Here is a 20,910-nt window from a genome sequence, read left to right on the forward strand (position 1 = left end):
AGATAATACTTCTCGGTTTTAACTAGAGAAAATAAAATGCTGAATTCTAGACGAAACTATGTTGTTGGTTGGACGACATTTTGAGGATAGAAAGCGTCCTATTTTCGACTTCACATATGAGGAATGTGTTATTACGCAAAAAGAGGAGAAACATAACTATACTTGGGTAAAGAATGATTCAAATTGCGAAATAGTTGCTATGTTTTTCTTCTAATTGTAAGATGAATGTATATAATAATACATCACGCCTCTAGACAAACTTGATCAAGTTGGTGCATGTCGTAGCATATTTTTTATATTTTATTATGAGAAGGCATGTCCATATAAAAAATAAAAATTCCCATCTCTCAATATAGAAAAACCTTGCACATAACCCTGTGCACAAGAATGACATACCTGGTCGATATTATGTGGCGAGATAAAGATACCTTCATATGCATCATTATTCGAGAACACCGCTGCTTGCACTGGGGCGGCATGGTTTGGTGGGGGAGCTCCGGCGTTGCAATGTTCACAGAAGCGAGTGCGGTGGTTGTTAGAATGTCCAAACAAAATGAGAAGCTTATAGGCAGAGGGAGAGGACATGTACACAAAGGTTGCATATGAGAGTCTAGATTTGAGACCCGATAGGATAACAAAATATCATGTCCAGTGTTTGACGGTATCTTTTGGACTGGATAAATCCGGATATATAAGGATAAAATGTTAGATAAATCCAGACTAGGGAGTAGGATGGATTCGGTTTGCATAAAAAAAGTTTTAAAAATAACAATAATTTACTTTCAACGATTCGTCTTTGCTAGCCACCATGCAAGGACCACCACCACAATAGCCTATTACTCCTGACCACCATGTAGGGCCACCACTGCGACAGCCTATCACTCCCGACTATCGTGCAGTGGTCATTGTCTCCAACCAACGCCGATCGCCATCGCTGTCTTGCCAATTATCCTACGATGATTGTCGAATTGAATCAACTATCACTGATGAATGACCGAAATCAATGGATTGACCCAAAGAGTCGTCTTTGAATTTTTGGGCATTTCGTATGTTGGTCCCGAACGGTGTAAAAATTGTAAAGGAAGCTTTGAATTTTTTATTTTCCTTGATGCTTCTATTGATGTACATAATGAGTTCAATAGATACACAGTTATATGATGAGATCAAAATTGATTTCTTATATCAAGGAAATAATCCTCAAATTAAGGAAAAAAATTTAAATTCAAAATTTGAACTTGAATTCAAAATTTTGAGAGAAGTAGAAGATATCAAGTTGCTTGATTTTATGACGATATGTTATCATCCCCCAACAAGCTAAGCATGGTCGGCTGAATTTGAACCTTGATCTACAAAAATCCGATGCGATTATAACTCAGACTTTTGTGAATATATCTGCAATTTGATCTTCGCTTGAGATGAACTGAATAGAGAGAATCTTATGCCCAACTAGTTCCTAAACAGAATGAAAATCAACAGCGACATGCTTCGTTCTTGAATGGAAAACAGGATTGTAGGCGAGAGAGATTGCGGAAATGTTATCACACCAAATGGTGGGTGATGCAAAGAGTGGGCAATGCAATTCACGTAACAAGCAGCATAGCCAAATTCATTCAATTGCAGTGTGAGCTAGACATCTTTAGATGAAGAATGAAGAATGTGCCACGGTGGCTTGTTTCTTAGCACTCCAAGAAATGGGGTTAAAATCGAAGAAAACACAGAACTCACCAGTAGAGCGTCGATCAATGGGGCAGCCTGCCCAGTCAACATCGTAGTAAGTAGTGAGTTGGTGTTGGCCTAGATGAAAATAAAGATTATGAGTGATTGTGCTTTTCAAATAACACAAAATGCGTTTGACTACCACAAGATGATCTTCAGTGGGAGACTTTAGAAATTGACAAACTTAATTGCCAGCAAAAGAAATGTCAAGACACATCAAAATAATGTATTGCAACGCTCCAACAAAACTCCTATACAAAGTGGGATCCAACAATGGAGGGCCATCACCTTGGCCAAGATTTTGAGATATAGCAGTCGTTGGGACTTGTTTACATCCGTCCATATTTGCACACTTCAAAATATCCATAATTGTATTCGGAATTACATGTTATTTGAATGCCAAGAAAATAAGAAAGAGTTCCAAGGTCCTTCAAGCAAAAATGATGCTCAAGATATGAGATTAAATGCTGTGATGCTGAAGTATCATTGCGAGTGAATATAATATTATCAACGTACAAGAGGAGATATATTGGTATATGCCCTTGGTGGAAGATGAATAGTGATGGATCGGAGTTGAAGATAGTGAATCCAAAATCATGGAATTTTGAATTAAAATTTTTGCACCAAGCTCAAGGGGCTTGACGAATACCATAAATGGATTTCTTCATGTGACAGACATGTGACACAGCCCACGAATGAGCATGATCCAAGACCATCCAAAGTAAGGCCGTGTCCCGTACAAGGGCCAGCCCCCGAGCTGCCCATGAATGACCCGCGATCAATGCACGAGTTGACCCATGAGTAATACGAGTAAGGCCCATACACAACACAAAACAAGCCCGCGACAATCCAGCTCCCTCGTGTCAAGGGGCCCTGCTATTTCTTCTGACACATGCCCCTTGGGCCTTCCCCAGTTCTAAAGCCAATGAGTAGCCTAGACTTGTAATAATGGTATAAATTCAAATACCATCATTGGATGGGAGAGGGGATCAACGGCTGAGGACTCATCCATGTATAAATAAGGGATCCTCACTCTTCAATTATACACACACTAGTTCACAAACAATACATCCGTGCTTCACTCCATACTTCATTCTTGTGAGCTGAGTGCGTGCAAGGCTGACTTGGAATTGCAATTCTAAGGCCGCATGAGTGTGTTATCGTTCGGAATCGATCAACCAGTGACACATGGCTAGTTTTGCCCGGATCAACATAGCCTGGTGGTTAGGAAATGAACACGTTTCCTGCAAATCACCATGTAAAAATGCAAATTCGACATCCAATTGTTGAAGTGGCCAATGGTGAGAGACCGCAAAAGATAAAATAATTAGAATGGTGGTAGTTTTCACCATATGATTAAAGGTCTCAATAAAATCCACACCCGGCTACTGATGGAAACCCTTAGCAACAAGACGAGCCTTGTTACTAGGACTAATTAGTTCCTGATCCAGTCCGATTCCGAGGTGGAACCGAGAACCGGATTGGGAGGACCGATTCCCAAAATTTTAGGACTGGGAATCGAACCAACCGATCCTAGAACAGGGAACCGGACCAATCGACCGGTCTGGTCCGATGGAACCGGTAATATGTTGTTTGAGGACCCAAAAAAGGGTTCCTCACTCTTCAATTGGATCGGAGAGGGGATCAACGGCTGAGATTAGACTCATCCATGTATAAATAAGGGACCCTCACTCTTCAATTGTACAACACTAGTTCACAAACAATACATCCGTGCTTCACTCCATACTTCACTCTTGTGAGCTGAATGTGTACAAGGCTGACTTGGGATCGTAATCCTAAGACCACACGGGTGTGTGATCGTTCGGAATCGATCGACCAGTGACACATGGCTAGTTTTGCTCGGATCAACATAGCCTGGTGGTTGGGAAATGAACACCGTTTCCTGCAAATCACCATGTAAAAATGCAAATTCGACATCTGATTGTTGAAGTGGCCAATGGTGAGAGATCGCAAAAGATCAAATAATTCGAATGGTGGTAGTTTTCACCATAGGATTGAAGGTCTCAATAAAATCCGCACTCGGCTGCTGATGGAAACCCTTAGCAACAAGACGAGCCTTATTGCTAAGACTGATCGGTTCCTAATCCAGTCCGATTCCAAGGTGGAACCGGGAACCAGATTGGGAGGCCGGTTCCCAAATTCTAAGACCAGGAACTGGACCAACTGATCCTAGAACAGGGAACCGGACTGACCGACCGACCGGTCCAATCCGGTGGAACCGGTAATATGTTGTTTGAGGACCCAAAAAAGGGTTCTTCACTTCTTCTCAACTTGTGTTCATCGGAAAAGGAAGGTAAATCATAAAGAGAAAACTAAAAAGGGAAGGTAAAGCAAAAGGAGGGGAAAGCAAAACCTAAAAAGTAAAAAGGGCAAAGGGTTTTGTCTCAATCTTTATATATATATATATATATATATATATATATATATATATATATATATATATTAGTCGTTCGGTCCCGTTTTTCCGATAGGTCTGATTCCTACCTTGGAACCGAGAACCGGACCGACTAGCCAGGAATCAAACTGTCCTCTTCGGGAATCACCCAAAATCGACCGGTCCGGTCCAATCCGAATGGTTCTCGATTCGGGCGATTCCCATTGCACACCCCTACTTGTAGCGATTAATAGAGCCATCCAAATTTTATTTAACTCAAAATACCCATTTACAACCCACTATGTTCATGGTAGGATCATAAGAGACCAAACACCATATTTGTTGTTGTTGAAGAGAGGTAAACTCCTTATCCATAGCATGACACCATCAAGGGTCCTTAACAGCTTAGGAGTAACATGTTGGTTCAGAGATATAATTGGCGATAAGTGCAAATGAAAATGGGTGAAGGGTATGGGAAAAGGCCTTTCATTTAGTAATACTAGATTTCGACCTTGTTTGCATTAGGTGAGTGGAGGAATGAGAGACAAGTTGATTATCAATAGGTGGAGGAAGTGTTTGGCCAGAGGTTTGGAAGGTAGGTTCGGTAATTGATGAAGAATGCACCGGGGAGGTGTTGTTGGATGTGAGAACAACCTATGAATTAGTGGAAGGACCACATGAACATACTCGGTTTAAATTACTCCAAAGAAATCAAGACTATGAGGCAGAATGTGAAGAATGAGTGGGAGTGATGTAGGAGTGAGGAAACTTAGTTTCATCAAAGACGATATGATGAGAAATAGATACTCGATCGAATGAGGATCCATACAACCATACCCTTTATGACAAGAGCTATAGCCTATAAAACAATAGGGAGCAGATCGAAGTTACAATTTATTAGCATTGTAAGGTCAGAGCCATGGGAAGTAAAGAGAAACAAAGGTTCGCAAATGTGAATAATCAGGAAAAATGTGAAATAAAGATTGATATGGAGAACAAGTATGATGTTGAGGTATGGGCATACGGTTAATCAAGTAACGGCTATGATGAAAGCTTCTAGCCAAAATTTAGAAGGTATATTAGCATGGGTCATCATAGCTAAACCAATTTCGATAAAGTGATAGTGCTTGCGCTTCACCATACCATATTGTTCTAGTGTGTGGGGGCAAGAATATTCATATGTAATACCATGTGATTAAAGAAAATTGTTGAAGGCATTATTTGTAAATTGGGAAAAGTGCCAAAAAAGACCTAAACCTTTTTGTCTTTGTACCAATTTAGACCTAAACCTTTTTTAGTGTTGATTTAGTTCTAAACTTTTTTAGGTTGTGCCAATTAAGTCCTTTTCGGCCAATTTTTGCAAAATTTTGCTAACTGGAAGTCGGTCGGCTGATGTGGCCTGATCGGCGCTGACATGGACAACTTTTAATAATATTTTAATATTCTTGATTTTTTTCTTTGTTTTTTCTTTTTCTTTTTTTCTTCTCCTCTTCTTCCTTTAGTCGGTCGCCGGACCTCGGTGACCGGCCAAAGGCGACGGCCGGCAAGGTCGAGGTCGACCTTGCTGGCCACCTCGCCGGGGTCACGAGGCGGCCTCGCCCGCCCGACGCTTGCGAGACAAGCCCCGCTAGCTCGCTGGATATGGCGGCGAGGTGGCGAAGCGGCGGCGCGCGGTGGACGGCATCGAGCGACAGCATTACGGTGGTGGTCTCGCGTGGCCGGGGTTTCCTCGACTTGGCCAAGAGAGGATTCTCTCTCTCTCTCTCTCTCTCTCTCGGGTCCTGCCTAGATCAAACGCCCTCAGATCTCGAACGGAATCCTTGAAGAACAATCCAAGACATGCACAACAAACAAAGGAAGGTTGGGGACGGAGCTTGTGCAACGAATGACTGCGAGCTTCGGCTTGGTCCGACCAACACAATGCACAAAAAAGGACCGGGGCCTACCGGAGCTTCGACGCTTGAAACTAGGTGTGGCCGTAGGCCGACGGCCTCGACTCAAGTGCAGTGGCCGGCGGTTTACCCCTCCGACTCTCTCCCCCTACTCGAACTTGATATTGCTAGTATGAGTACCTAGAGAGGGGTGAATAGGTATATAAAGAATTTTTTCTCAAGCAATTGCACAATACTAGACAGTTGGATGAAACGATAATCAAAGTAAGACTAAGAGAAGAGAAAATTGAACACGCGGTTTATAGTGGTTCGGCTTATATCAAGCCTACGTCCACTCTTCTTCACTAATAGCCTATTGGCTGGATTCCACTATGAACAAGAGAGAGGTTACAGCACAGCTTTGCCTTGATTTCACAGTGTAGATGTTCTACCACACCTCCTCAAGATTTCTCACAAATATAGACTCTCTTTTTCGTATACAAGTATTCGCTCAAAGGGTTTGTCTAAACAAAAAGGAGCTTCGAGACTTTGGAATTCTTCTATCGCGCACACCTCGAACAACTAAGATAGTCTTCCTTATATACTCATTTATGCCATCATACCCGTTGGCACTTACCAAAGGAATTCCTCCAATCTACCCGTTGGACGGAATCAATTAGGAAGATTGTCCAAGCTATAAATGGAACGTGTTGATTTCCCATCAATCCTGTTCGCCCATACAATCGGGATCTCGGTTTCCATAAGCGAGAACCTTCCAATAATATTTAGGCAATCACCGGATCTTCAATTATCGAATCAATCTTCAATCAATCAAAGGACTCCGTTTATGTCTTCTCCAGCCATGAGATCTTCTCCGATTGATAAGGTTAAATCCTCAACGAAACATCCAGTTCTGGATAACCTTTCTTCAACGGATTAGAGATTGTCAATGAAGATAGACTTTGAGTCTTGAGTCTTTGTCCCAAGGTCTTCGGACTTTAAATAGCGAGTACGCAAGCCTTCGAGACTAGGGCGATAGAAACGATTTGTCAACTTCAAAACACTTCAAGAAGATTTCTCCAACAATCTCCCCCTTTTTGATGGTGACAAAACTTTCCCCGTAGATTTGGATATCTTTGACCCGCAAAACATTTCTTAAACACATATGCATATCTTATAGAGGTAAATGTCTTAACAGAATAACACTAGAATCTGCAACCACAGAAAATAGGTTAGTCCGATATATGATGAAGCCATCCATAAGATATCAATATTAGTTAATAGAAGCAGTCAAGTCCAAGTCTAGTTCGGTTCTCATCCGGACACAAACCAAAGTCAAACAGATTCAAACCACAAAACAATCCAACAAAAACAATTAAAAGTTGAATGAAAGGTTTTTTTGATCAAATCTTGCATCTCTCCCCCTTTTTGTCATCATTAAAAGGATGAGATGAAGTTAAGATTGCTTGGGAACGCGGACAAGCTGGAAATCTTCCATAGACTCGAACGATGCATTCCACCTTTTAAAGTCTTCCTTTAGCTGTGCAATCTCCTCACTCTTGGCATTGGCCTGATTACGAACAGAGAGGGCTTGCATTTTATCATTCAATGAACAGGAAGAAGCTTGACCTTCATTCTTCAAGCTTTGAACTTCACATCCCAAGGCATAAATCTGACCTCGCATCTCCAAAAGAATATCCATGATTCTGCGAAAATCTGCTCCATTATCAGTTTGAGTACTTGCTTCGGCTCGATCTGATGGAGTAAATGCAGATGATGGTAGATCAGCATAATCTTGCAGGTTTGGTGATGAAACTTCATGACCTTCTTCTGGAAATTGAGATGCATAAACATCCTCTAGGTCTGCTGGTGAGCGACTGATTCCTTCACTTGCATCAGGACATGAAGACTTCACTCCTTTCTCCCGATCTCCCCTTGTTTCCATGCCTACGGTGAAGAAGAGTGTTCTTCGGGTTCTCCTTCTTCTCTTCTTTCTTCTTCAGTCTTTCCTCCTCTGTTTCTTTTTCAGCTTCTATTTCTTCTTCTTCCTTCTCCTCTGCTTCTTTCGTCATTTGCTCCGATTCTTTCGTGGAACAGGGACGACTTAAATTCTTCAAAGCCAATGCGAGAGATGGTGATGTCTTCCTCATCATCTTCATCCTCAACAAGGAGAGCTCTTCTTCTCTTGGATGGAGCAACCATGGGCTCCTTCCCTTTTCTTTTTTAGCTGCGAAGATATTTGATGAGATTTTGCAGAGTCTTCTCCTTGAATTTCTCCAACTCCTTGCTCGGTTCCTTCGGACGCATTTTGGTCACCATTTTCAGACCTACCACCATATGATCGCATGGTCGAACACAAAAGATTTGTGGAGGCTGAATATTCGATGTCCGAATAACTTCGTAACAAGGCTTGGGTAAGGGAGTTGACCTCTGTCCTTCATCATTGCTCTATACATGTGAAACATCACAAAGTGAGGGAGAGAAAACCTTTTTCCAAAGAGAATGGCATACATCAACTTGGCTTCGAACTTGAAACATCAGTCTTGGAAATCGATTTCGGTCGGAGACAATTAATCACAATCTTGTGAAGCAAGATGTTAAATGCACCCATCCTTAAGTAGGTGATCTTTTCATCTGTTCTCCTGTCCTTCACCAGTTCAAGAGTGGCCCGAGCAATGGAAACTTTGATTGGCTGATATCTTCCTCTTTAGACTTCTAACACATCTGCCAAAGCATATTCATATCCACAACATAATATTGGTCTTTAACGCTGAACGAGAATCTATTCGCATCCAAAAAGCTTAGATTTGAATAGAAATATGCAGTTAATTCAGCATAGGCCTCTGTAGAGTCAGAGCAGAATTTTTCAAGTTGAAGATAACTGAACTTTTCCCTCAAGTTCATATTCACAGCATCCAAAAAATCAAAATCTACACTCCTAGGGTTTATCACCCCACGCTTCAGCAATTTCGAGTACAGATCGTTTTGCTCCTTTGATCCGAACAAATCTCCCTTTTCCTTGGTTATCAACCGCAACACCCATTTTCGGTTGGAATTGACTGTACAATTTATCATCATCATTCCCATCTACGAGGATTCGGCCCCCATCACGAGGATCACTTGGGATATTTGCAAGGGTTTCCTCGGCCACTCCTTTTCGAGCAATTCCCAAACTTTCCATTTTTTCAGAAAGATATATTCGTTCCCATGTCCTTTGTCTTTAAGAAAATCATCAATGTAGTTCAAAGGAGTATGAATTCCTTTTAGGGCACGATATAACCGATAAATATAAGCGGGCTTTTGAACTCTTACGAGTGCATCCTCGATGATTTCTTCCTGTTGTTGATGATCAACGCCTTGAGGACTAGATGGAGGAGAATGACGCTGTTGAGAATGTTGTGGGCTCGCTTGCTGATCTGAGTCACTTCATCTTCGCAAAGATCGAAGTGCGTAGGCCCCTCACTCATCCGCCGTGGTCCCCGCTTGCAATTCTCGAAGACTTTCTTGAAGATGACATCTTTCTCGGTTTTGGAAGATTCCTTGCTTGACTTTCCCGGAAAGATGACAACTTTTGAGGATTAAACGAAGAAGACAAACGGGAATGGAGGATCGATGTTTTCTAGGGTTTTTGAGAGAAAAGTGAAGAGGAATCAACAGTTCAAGATCGGTTAATTGAGGGATAAACGAACCGTCATAAAGGAAATAAAAATATGCATTTTCAAAATAACTGTCTTTTTCCGCAAAAATAGCCATTTCAAAAATAACTTCCCTTTTGAAAATGAAACGATGCAATATTTTCGTCAATTAAATATAGCAACAATTTAAACACATCGACAATCGTACCTTTTCAAGATGAGATTCAAGAGAAAAGACTTACGGTCGACGGACGTACCAAGACCGTCTTTCGGATAAAGTCTTGTAAGTCGAGTGCGAAAGTCTTTAGACTTTGATATCCTCATACCTCAAAATGTTGAGTCCGGAGCGTATAGACTCAAATTGATTTTTCTCCAAAGGCTTTGTGAATATATTCGCCGTTGATTCTTTGAGTCAACAAATTGAATTGAAACATCTCCATTTTGAACATGGTCTCTTATAAAATGATGTCGAATCTCTATATGCTTTGCTCTTGAGTGGAGAATTGGATTTTTGGTGAGGTTGATAGCGCTGGTGTTGTCGCAATTAATCTCTCGTGCATGAGTCTTCAATTTCAAAGTCTCTTAGTTGTTGTTTTATCCATAGAATTTGCGAACAGCAGCTTCCCGGCTACATACTCGCTTCGTTGTTGAAAGAGACATAGTGCTTTGTTTCCTTGAAAACCAAGACACTCTCCCGCTTCCAAGCATCTGGCAAGTTCCCGAAGTGCTCTTTCTATCAACTCTGCAACCGGCCAGATCTGCGTCTGAATATCCCAGAAGTTTAAAGTCTCCCTTCTTAGGATACCAAAGACCGATGCTTGATGATGAAGCAACGTATTTAATGATGCGTTTAGCAAGACTTGAGATGGGATTCTCTAGGATCGATTGAAACCTAGCACGAGATGCAAACACTCAACAAGATGTCGGGTCTAGAAGCGGTAAGATAAAGGAGTGAACCAATGATGCTCCTTTACAGCTTTTGATCAACTTTCTTCCCTTCTTCATCTTTGTCTATCTTCAAAGAACTTGACATCGGTATGTCGGTTTTTTTGCAATTTTCCAGTCCAAATCTTTTGACAAGATCATTAACATATTTTCTTGATAAATAAAAGTTCCTTCCTTCAATTGTTTTACTTGAAGACCAAGAAAGAATGTTAACTCTCCCATCATACTCATTTCAAATTCATCCCGCATAGACTTAGAAAATTTCTTGCACATATTTTCATTAGAAGATCCGAAAATAATGTCGTCCACATATATTTGAACAAGTAAGAAACTTTTGTTCTCCTTTTTGATAAATAAAGTAGTATCCACTTTACCTTTGACAAAACCATTTTGTATTAAAAACTTACTTAATCTGTCACACCAAGCTCGAGGTGCTTGCTTTAAACCATACAGAACCTTCTTCAGTCTGAAGACTGAGTCTGGCTTCTTTGGGTCTTCAAACCCTGTGGTTGTTCCACATAAACTTCCTCTTGGATGACTCCATTTAGGAAGGCGCTTTTGACGTCCATTTGGAATAACCTGAAATTCTTATAACAAGCAAACGCAAGTAATAGTCGAATAGCTTCTAACATTGCTCTTTGGAGCATAAGTCTCATCATAGTCTATTCCTTCTTCTTGCGTATATCCCTTGGCCACGAGTCTTGCTTTGTTTCGTATGACTTTTCCTTTCTCATTCATCTTGTTTCTGAACACCCATTTAGCTCCAATAACAGTTTTACCTTTTGGTTTGGATGTCAATTTCCAGACATCATTAATGCTAAACTATCTGAGCTCTTCTTGCATAGCTTCAATCCAGCTTTCATCAGATAAAGCTTCTTCTATGCTTTTTGGTTCAATTTCAGAAACGAGAGCCACAGCACTAGACTCTTCTCGCCTTTTGGATCTGGTGCGAATTCCTTCATTCATTTCGCCGGTTATAAGATCTTTGGGATGACTGGACTTATGCTTCCAGTTACTCGTTGATCTGTCTGGTTGATGATCTCTTTCTTTGTTTGGATCTTCACGAACATCTTGAAGCCGGTTTTCCAGAGTCTGAGATGCTTCTTGAGATGTAAGCTTTGGAAGATCTGGAGCAGGTTCAGACTCTTCTTGATGAGTCTGACTTGATTCATCTTGCGTTGAGTCTTGGAATTTGACATTCATTGACTCCTCCATAGACTGGCTCTTCTTGTTATAGACTCTGAAGGCTTTGCTTGATGTAGAATATCCAAGGAAGATACCTTCATCTGCTTTCCCAGAATACATGGAGTGCATGGATCAGTCTTTTGATAAGGTAATTTGGGTAGTCCTCGAACAAGCTGCTTTGATGAGATTTTGGCTAATTGCTTCATGTTGACATGACCAAGCTTTCTGTGCCATAAGCTTGCTTCGTCTTGAATTGAGATAAAACATTGCGATTCATTTAGTTTCACATCCAGGAAGATAAATGTTTCCATGTCTACGACCCATGAAAGACTGAGTAGAGTCTTTGCGATTCCTTAACATATTTCTTCTTGAAAAAAGATCTTGAAACCAGTATCACACAATTGACTAATGCTGAGAAGATTGTAATTGAGTCGTTCCACTAAGGAAACATTACTTATTGTGAGATTTCCAATTTTCACAGTTCCAAATCCCACAATACTCCTTTGTTGTTTCCTCCAAATGAAACTTTTCCACCATTTACTTGAGCAATCTTTATAAAACAATTTGAGTCTCCCCTGTCATATGTCTTGAGCATCCACCGTCAAGATACCACTTTACCTTTTTCTTGACGGTGACCTGCATTTAAAAAGAGTCTCAAGCTTTCTTTGGTACCCAAACTTTCTTGGGTCCTTTTGTGTTAATAACATAAGCAGTATTAGCCCATATTCTCTTAACAGGTTTCCAAACCATAGGACACTCTTTCTCAAAGTGATCCGGACTATTGCATTTTGAACATTTTAGAGCATTTCTTCCTCGAGATTTTACAAAAACTTGCTTGAAGTGATTTTTGTAAACCTCTCTCGAGAGTCTTTTCTTAATTCTTTCTTTTACTTTAGGAAAATCAATAAGGGGAATTGTTTCTTCTGACATTCCTAGACCGGACTTATTGAAGTAAAGTCTTTGTGCTGAAAGAATTTTCTCAAGTTTTTCAGACCCTATTGAAAATTTCTTTGATATATTTGATAAGTCTGTTTTTAAAAAGACATTTTCTTTTGAAAGATTATCTCCATTTTCTTTAAGATTGGAAACAGTCAAGTCTAGACTTTTAACTCTTTCTACTAAAACATTTTCCTTTTATTTTAGAGCTGAGTTTTCCTTTTTCAGTTCGGAAATTCTTTTGAGAGAAGTCTTAAGACTAAAACATAATTCATCAATATATTTAGAAACTTTGACAGAATTTTAATATCACTTGCCTCAAATTCACCGTCCGAGTCCGATCCAGTCGAGTCGATGTGCCATCGGACATAGATTGGCATATTCATTATCACTTTCTTCACACTCTGTGTCACTCCAAGTTTCGGCTTTGAGAGCTTTTCGAAATCTTTCAGCTTTTCCTTTCTTCTTCTTCAGAAGAGGACAGTTGGGTATGATGTGTCCCTTTTTTCTTACATTCAAAGCGAGACTATGTCTTTGTTTGGTTCCTCATCATCAACGACTTGGTCTGCTGTCTTTGAAAGCTTTGTTTCTTTGAGTTGAACCTTCTTCCTTTTCTATTCAGTTTTTCGAATCTTCTTATCATGAGAGCAAGCTCCTCATCGTCCATATCTTCTTCGAGAATCTGTATCATCATAATCATCATTTGATTTTAATGCAATAGATTTCTTACCTTTTGGATCTTCATCTTCATTGATCCGTTCCACTTCATAAGACTGAAGAGTTCCAATTAGCTCGTCGACGATAGTGGCATAATTCTTTGCGTCTCTCTTATCGAAGTCTTTATGTGATTTCAATCCCTGGAGAGTCCACGCAAAGCTTGTTTACCTTCATGGGATCGGAAGTTGGTTGACCTTGATTTTCAAGACCATTCACAATATCTCGTAAAACGACTAAACATGTCGATATAGATTCTCCTGGTTTCATTACTCAAGGCTTCGTATTGACCGAGAAGAATGTTGATTCTAGTTTCCTTCACTCGATCGTTCCTTCATAGGTGATATGCAATCTGTCCCAAACTTCTTTTCTTTGTACCACAAGAAGATATTCTATTATATTCAGTTGGTGATAAAACACAATATAAGGAGTAAATTGCTTTTGCATCGAGTGTTTGTCTCTTGATTATTTCTTCATGAGACATTCCGCTGGTTTCATCGGTTTCTTTTCCTCTTTCGGACTGCGATGCGGTGGTAGGAGTAATTCCTTTTCTACAACGTCCCATTCCGGATGATCCTTTGATCGAAGGAAAGCTTTCATCTTGTTCTTCCAGGATGTTGTAATCCTTTCCATCAAAGTAGGGTGGTCTGGTATTGCTTTGCCCTTCCATCAGCCCTGGTGCTAGCATACTAGCCATGGATCTTTTACTACGAAGTAAAACACTTCAAATAAAGTAAGTACACGAGGCTCGATACCAATTGATATTGCTAGTATGAGTACCTAGAGGGGGTGAATAGGTATATAAAGAATTTTCTCAAGCAATTGCACAATACTAGACAGTTGGATGAAACGATAATCAAAGTAAGACTGAAAGAAGAGAAAATTGAACACGCGGTTTATAGTGGTTCGGCTTATATCAAGCCTACGTCCACTCTTCTTCACTGACAGCCTATTGGCTAGATTCCACTATGAACAAGAGAGAGGTTACAGCATAGCTTTGCCTTGATTTCACAGTGTAGATGTTCTATCACACCTCCTCAAGATTTCTCACAAATATAGACTCTCTCTTTCGTATACAAGTATTCGCTCAAAGAATTTGTCTAAACAAAAAGGAGCTTCAGACTTTGGAATTCTTCTATCGCGCACACCTCGAACAACTAAGATAGTCTTCCTTATATACTCATTTATGCCATCATACCCGTTGGCACTTACCAAAGGAATTCCTCCAATCTACCCGTTGGACGGAATCAATTAGGAAGATTGTCCAAGCTATAAATGGAACGTGTTGATTTCCCATCAATCCTGTTCGCCCATACAATCAGGATCTCGGTTTCCATAAGCAGAACCTTCCAATAATATTTAGGCAATCACCGGATCTTCAATTATCGAATCAATCTTCAATCAATCAAAGGACTCCGTTTATGTCTTCTCCAGCCATGAGATCTTCTCCAGTTGATAAGGTTAAATCCTTAACGAAACATCCAGATTCTGGATAACCTTTCTTCAACGGATTAGAGGCTGTCAATGAAGATAGACTTTGAGTCTTGAGTCCAGCTGTCCCAAGGTCTTCGAGACTTTAAATAGCGAGTCAAGCCTTCGACTAGGCGAAAGAAACGATTTGTCAACTTCAAAACACTTCAAGAAGATTTCTCCAACAGAACCCCCTCACTCACCAGATCCGGCGAGCTGGCGAGGTCGAGCCTCGCCGGTCGTTGCCTCCGGTCGATCGCTCGAGGTCCGACAACCGACTGGAGGAAGAATAGGAGAAGCAAAAAAAAAAATCAAAATCAAAATCAAAATCAAAATCAAAATATTAAAATATTATTAAAAGTTGTCAACGTCAGTGCCGATTAGGCCACGTCAGCTGGCCGGTGTCCAATTAGCAAAATCCGGCCAAAATTGGCCAAAAATGATTGAATTGGCACAACCTAAAAAGGTTTAGGACTAAATCAGCACCAAAAAAATGTTTATGACTAAATAGGCACAAAGACAAAAGGTTTAGAACTTTTTTGGCACTTTTCCCTTTGTAAATTTGCCACCACCATCCAAGTGAAATGTAGTGATGGTGTGCTGCAAAATTTTGTTAACCTGCTTTTTAAAACTAACAAAGATGTCATTAAAGTCATATTTTAATCTCATAGGGAATAACCATGAATATTTGGAAAAATCATCAACAAAGAGAACATAATAGGAATAATGAGAATAAGATAATGTGAGAGTAAGTCCCCATACATCACAATGTAATAATTCTAGAGAACGTCTAAAGGTAGAATTAGGCTTCGAAAAAGGTAGCTTGTGACTTTTCACGTGCTAACATGAAGAGCAAATGCGAGAGCACGATTGATTGGAAACGGAAACGACTGAGGAAATGGCTCGTTGAATGTCATGAGAGGAGTGACCAAAACGAGCATGCCATTGGTCTCGTGGTGATAGAGCGACTGTAATAAGCCTTTGGAGCGGTGGATGATTGTGGAGTACGAAGTGGGTACAAGCCATTCTCAACTGACCCTTGATATTGTTAGAGAAATCCTCTTGAAGTGTTTTGAAGTTGACAAAATGTTTCCATCAGTCTAGTCGAAGGCTTGCGGGCTATTTTTAAAGTCTCGAAGACTTCCGGACAGCCGAGACTCAAGACTCAAAGTCTATCATCATTGACAGTTTCTAATCCGTTGAAGAAAGGCTATCCGAACTTGATGTTTCATTAAGGATGTGACCTTATCGATTGGAGAAGATCTCTTGGCTGGATATGACATGATGGAATCCTTTATTTGATCATAATTAATTTGAAGATTAAGGATCCGATGATTGGCAAAGTATACTTGGAAGGTTCTACTTATGGAAACCGAGATCCTGATTGTATGGGCGAACATGATTGATGGGCTATCGACATGTTCCTTTAATAGCTCGAATGATCTTCCTAATTGATTCTGTCAACGGGTAGATTGGAGGAATTCCTTTGGTAAGTGCCAACGGGTATGATGGCATGAAGGAGTATATAAGGAAGATGTTCCGATTGTTCGAGTGTGTGCACGATAGAAGAATTCCAAAGTCGAAGCTCCTTGTTCTTAGTCAATTCATTTGTTGAGCGAAATCTTGTAAACAAAAAGAGAGTCTATATTTGGGAGAAACCTTGAGGAAGTGTGGTAGAACATCTACACTGTGGAATCAAGGAAAAGCTGTGCTGTAACTTTTCTTTTGTTCATAATGAAATCCAGCCGGTAGGCTGTCAGTGCGGAAGAGTGGACGTAGGCTTGGAATAAGCCGAACCACTATAAACCTTGTGTTCAATTTTCTCTTCCCTATTCTTTACTTTACTTTGATCGTATCAAAAGAGAACTTCCTTTCTATCGTTTGCCTAGAATTGCTTCCGTATCTCGAGAAATTATTTGTCCACCTATTCCCCCCCCCTTTTAAGTGCTTATACTAGCTATCTCAATTGGTATCAGAGCCTGTGTACTCACTTTGTTTGAAATGTTTTACTTTAGAGTTAAAGATCCATGGCTAGTATGTTGGCTCCAGGGCTGGTAGAAGGGCAAAGCAATACCAAACCGCCTTACTTTGATGGAAAGGATTACAACATATGGAAAAACAAGATGAAGGCGTTCCTAAGATCAAAGGATCATCTGGAATGAGACGTTGTAGAAAAAAGAATCATTCCTAAAGCCGCACCTGTCTCAGAAAGAGGAAAAGATACTTGTTGAGTCTAGCGAAATGACTCGGGAAGAGATAATCAAGAGACAAGCTCTTGATGCAAAAGCAATTTATTATTTATATTGTGCTTTATCTCCTACTGAATATAACATAATATATTCTTGTGTTACAGCTAAAGAAGTCTATGATAGATTACATATTACCTATGAAGGAATCGATCGAGTGAAAGAGACTAGAATCAACATTCTCCTCGGTCAATATGAAACCTTCAAAATGAAATCGGAGAATCTATAATCGATATGTTTAGTCGTTTTTACGAAATCGTGAATGGTCTTGAAAATCAAGGTCAACCAATTTTGATCCCATGAAGGTAAACAAGCTACTGCGTGGACTCTCCAAGGATTGGAATCACATAAAGACCTCAATCAGAGAGGCTTAAAGAATCATGCCACTATCTGTTGATGAGTTGGTTGGGACTCTTCAGTCTTATGAAGTGGAACGAATCAATGAAGACGAAGACCCTAAAGGTAAGAAATCCATTGCATTAAAATCTAATGATAATTCTGATGTTACGATTCGAAGACGATATGGATGATGAGGAACTTGCTCTCATGATAAGAAGATTCAAAAAGCTGAACAGAAAAGGAAGAAGATTCAATCCAAAGAAACAAAGTTTTCAAAAGCAACAGACTAAGTTTGTTGAGGATGATGAATCAAACAAAGATTTAGTCTGCTTTGAATGTAGGAAAAATAGACACATCAGACCCAACTGTCCTCTTCTGAGGAAGAAGAAAGGAAAAACTGAAAAGTATCGAAAGGCTCTTAAAGCGAAACACAGTGATACGAGTGTGAAGAAAGTGATGATGATTATGCCAATATATGTCTAATGGCACAATCGGATTCAGATTCAAACTCTGAGACAAATTCAGATTCAGAAAGCGAATTTGAGGTCACTATCAAGAAAAATGTAAAATGGTATTTGGATAGTGGATGCTCAAGACACATGACAGGAGACTCAAATTACTTCATAAAGCTTGTTCTAGTAAATGGTGGAAAAGTTTCTTTTGGAGGAAACAACAAAGGAAAAATTGTGGGATTTAGAACTGTAAAGATTGGAAATCTCACAATCAGCAATGTTTCCTTAGTGGAAGGACTTAATTATAATTTGCTCAGTATTAGTCAACTATGTGATATTGGTTTCAAAATCAACTTTCAAGAGAGAATATGTTTAGGAATTAGTAAAGATTCTACTCAATCATTCATGGGTCGAAGACATGGAAATATCTACCTCTTGGATGTGAAACTAGATGAATCGCAATGTCTAATCTCAATCCAAGACGAAGCAAACTTATGGCACAGAAAGCTTGGGCATATCAATATGAAACGAGATAGCCAAAATTTCAGCAAAGAAGCTTGTTCGTGGTCTACCCAATTTATCATACCAAAAGTTTGATCTATGTACACCATGTATATTGGGAAAACATGTAAGAAATTCCTTTAAACCAATAAATCAAGTTTCCACTAACCGTGTACTGCAGCTTCTGCATATGGATCTTTTTGGACCAACCAGAACACAAAGCATTGGAGGAAACAGCTCAGACTTTGAAGGACCAGCAACAAGTGACTGTTGAAGATTCAAGTGAAGGAAGTGATCATCAATCTGACAAATTAACCAGCAACTGGAAACATAAGTCCAGTCATCCCAAATATCTTATTATTGGCGACATCAATGAAGGAATTCGCACAAGATCCAAAAGGCGCGAAGAGTCTAGTCTTTGTGGCTCTTATTTCTGAAATAGAACCCAAAAGCATAGAAGAAGCTTTATCTGATGAAAGCTAGATTGAAGCTATGCAAGAAGAGCTCAGGCAATTCAGTATTAATGATGTCTGGGAATTGACTCCTAAATCGAAAGGTAAGTCTGTTATTGGAGCTAAATGGGTTTTCAAGAACAAGATGGACGAGAAAAGAAAAGTCATAAGAAACAAGGCAAGACTCGTGGCCAAGGGATACACACAAGAAGAAGGGATAGACTATGACGAGACTTACGCACCAGTAGCAAAGGTTAGAAGCAATTCGATTATTACTTACTTTTGCTTGTTATAAAAATTTCAGGTTATTCCAAATGGATGTCAAAAGTGTCTTCCTAAATGGATTCATCCATGAGGAAGTCTATGTGGAACAACCACCTGGTTTGAAGACCCAAGGAAACCGATCTCGTATTCGAGACTCAAAAAGGCCTTATATGGCTTAAAACAAGCACCTCGAGCTTCGTACGACAAACTGAGTAAGTTTTTAATTGAAAATGGTTTTGTTAAAGGTAAAGCAGACACTACTCTTTTTATTAAAAGAGAAAGCAAGAGTTTTCTACTTGTTCAAATATATGTCGATGATATTATTTTTGGATCCTCTAATGAAAGTCTGTGCAAAAAATTCTTTAAGACTATGCAGGATGAATTTGAAATGAGCATGGCGGGTGAGTTAACCTTCTTTCTTGGACTTCAAGTGAAACAACTGAAGGAAGAAACTTTTATTCATCAAGAAAAATATGCTAATGATATTGTTAAAAAGTTTGGACTGGACAATTGCAAAAAGGCTGATATACCAATGTCAAGTTCCTTGAAGATAGACAAAGATGAAGGAGGAAAGAAAGTCGACCAAAAGTTATACAGGAGTATCATCGGTTCACTTCTTTATCTTACGCTTCTAGACCTCGACATTTTGTTTAGTCTTTGCATTTGTGCCAGATTTCAAAGCGGACCCTAAAGAATCAGATTTAAATGCTGCAAAGCGTATTATCCAATATATTGCATCAACTTCAAGCTTTGGTCTCTGGTATCCTAAAAGGGGAGACTTTACTCTTCTTGGATACTCAGACGCAGACTTAGCCGGATGCAAAGTTGATAGAAAGAGCACCTCGGTACATGTCAACTACTTGGAGCGGGGACGGTGTCTTGGTTTTCAAGGAAGCAAAGTACGTAGCTCTCTCTGACGAAGCCGAATATGTAGCTCTCGGAAGTTGTTGTTCACAAATTATGTGGATAAAACAACAGCTAAGAGACTTTGGAATTGAAGATTCACGCACGGAGATTAAATGTGACAACACCAGCGCAATCAATCTAACCAAAAATCCAATTCTTCACTCAAGAGCAAAGCATATAGAGATTCGACATCACTTCATTAGAGATCATGTTCAAAATGGAGAAATTTCGATTCAGTTTGTTGACTCAAAGAACCAACTGGCGGATATATTTACAAAGCCTTTGGAGAAAAATCAATTTGAAATTATCCGTTCCAAACTCAACATTTTGAGGTTTGAAGAAGTTAAAGTCTAGAGACTCTCAGACTCAGACAAATAAAACTTTGACTGCAAGACTTTGACTGTAAGTTATTCTCTCTCTAAATCTCATCTTGAAAAGGTACGTTCATCAATCGTGTTTGATTATTGTTATCTCAACCGCTATCTTTAATTGACGAGATTATTGCAACGTTTCCTTTTGAAAAAGGAGTTATTTTGAAATGACCATTTTTCGAAAAAGGCAGTTATTTTTTTTAAAATGCATCTTTTCACTCTCCATTACGACGTTTGTTATTCCCTCCTTTTGACTGTTTTATATACAGTCGGTTTCTCTTCGCTTAACTCCAAAACCCTAAAAAGCACCAATCTTCCATTCATGTTTTCCTCTCTTATTTAATCTTCGAAAAAGTTGTCATCTTTCTTAGGAAAGTCAAGCAAGGAATCTTTCAAAGACTAAGAAAGATGTCGTCTTCAAGAAAGTCTTCGAGAATCGCAAGCAGGGGACCACGGCGAATGAGTGAGGGGCCTACACACTTCGATCTCACTGAAGAAGAAGTGTCTCCAAA

At 39.7% G+C, this 20,910-nt stretch overlaps 1 protein-coding gene across 1 annotated transcript in view; it reads left to right on the plus strand.

Moving 5' to 3' along the window:
- Window positions 1–5,030: 5,030 nt before the first annotated feature.
- LOC104456524 (oleoyl-acyl carrier protein thioesterase 1, chloroplastic) overlaps window positions 5,031–20,910 on the plus strand; it is a 34,707-nt gene continuing 18,827 nt past the window's right edge. The window contains exon 1 of the mRNA XM_039299591.1: window positions 5,031–5,123. Within this exon, the coding sequence (XP_039155525.1) occupies window positions 5,031–5,123 (93 nt within the window). The remainder of the gene's footprint in view (window positions 5,124–20,910) is intronic.

Source organism: Eucalyptus grandis, chromosome 8 (genome assembly GCF_016545825.1).
Source record: "Eucalyptus grandis isolate ANBG69807.140 chromosome 8, ASM1654582v1, whole genome shotgun sequence".
NCBI classification, from domain to species: Eukaryota; Viridiplantae; Streptophyta; class Magnoliopsida; order Myrtales; family Myrtaceae; genus Eucalyptus; species Eucalyptus grandis.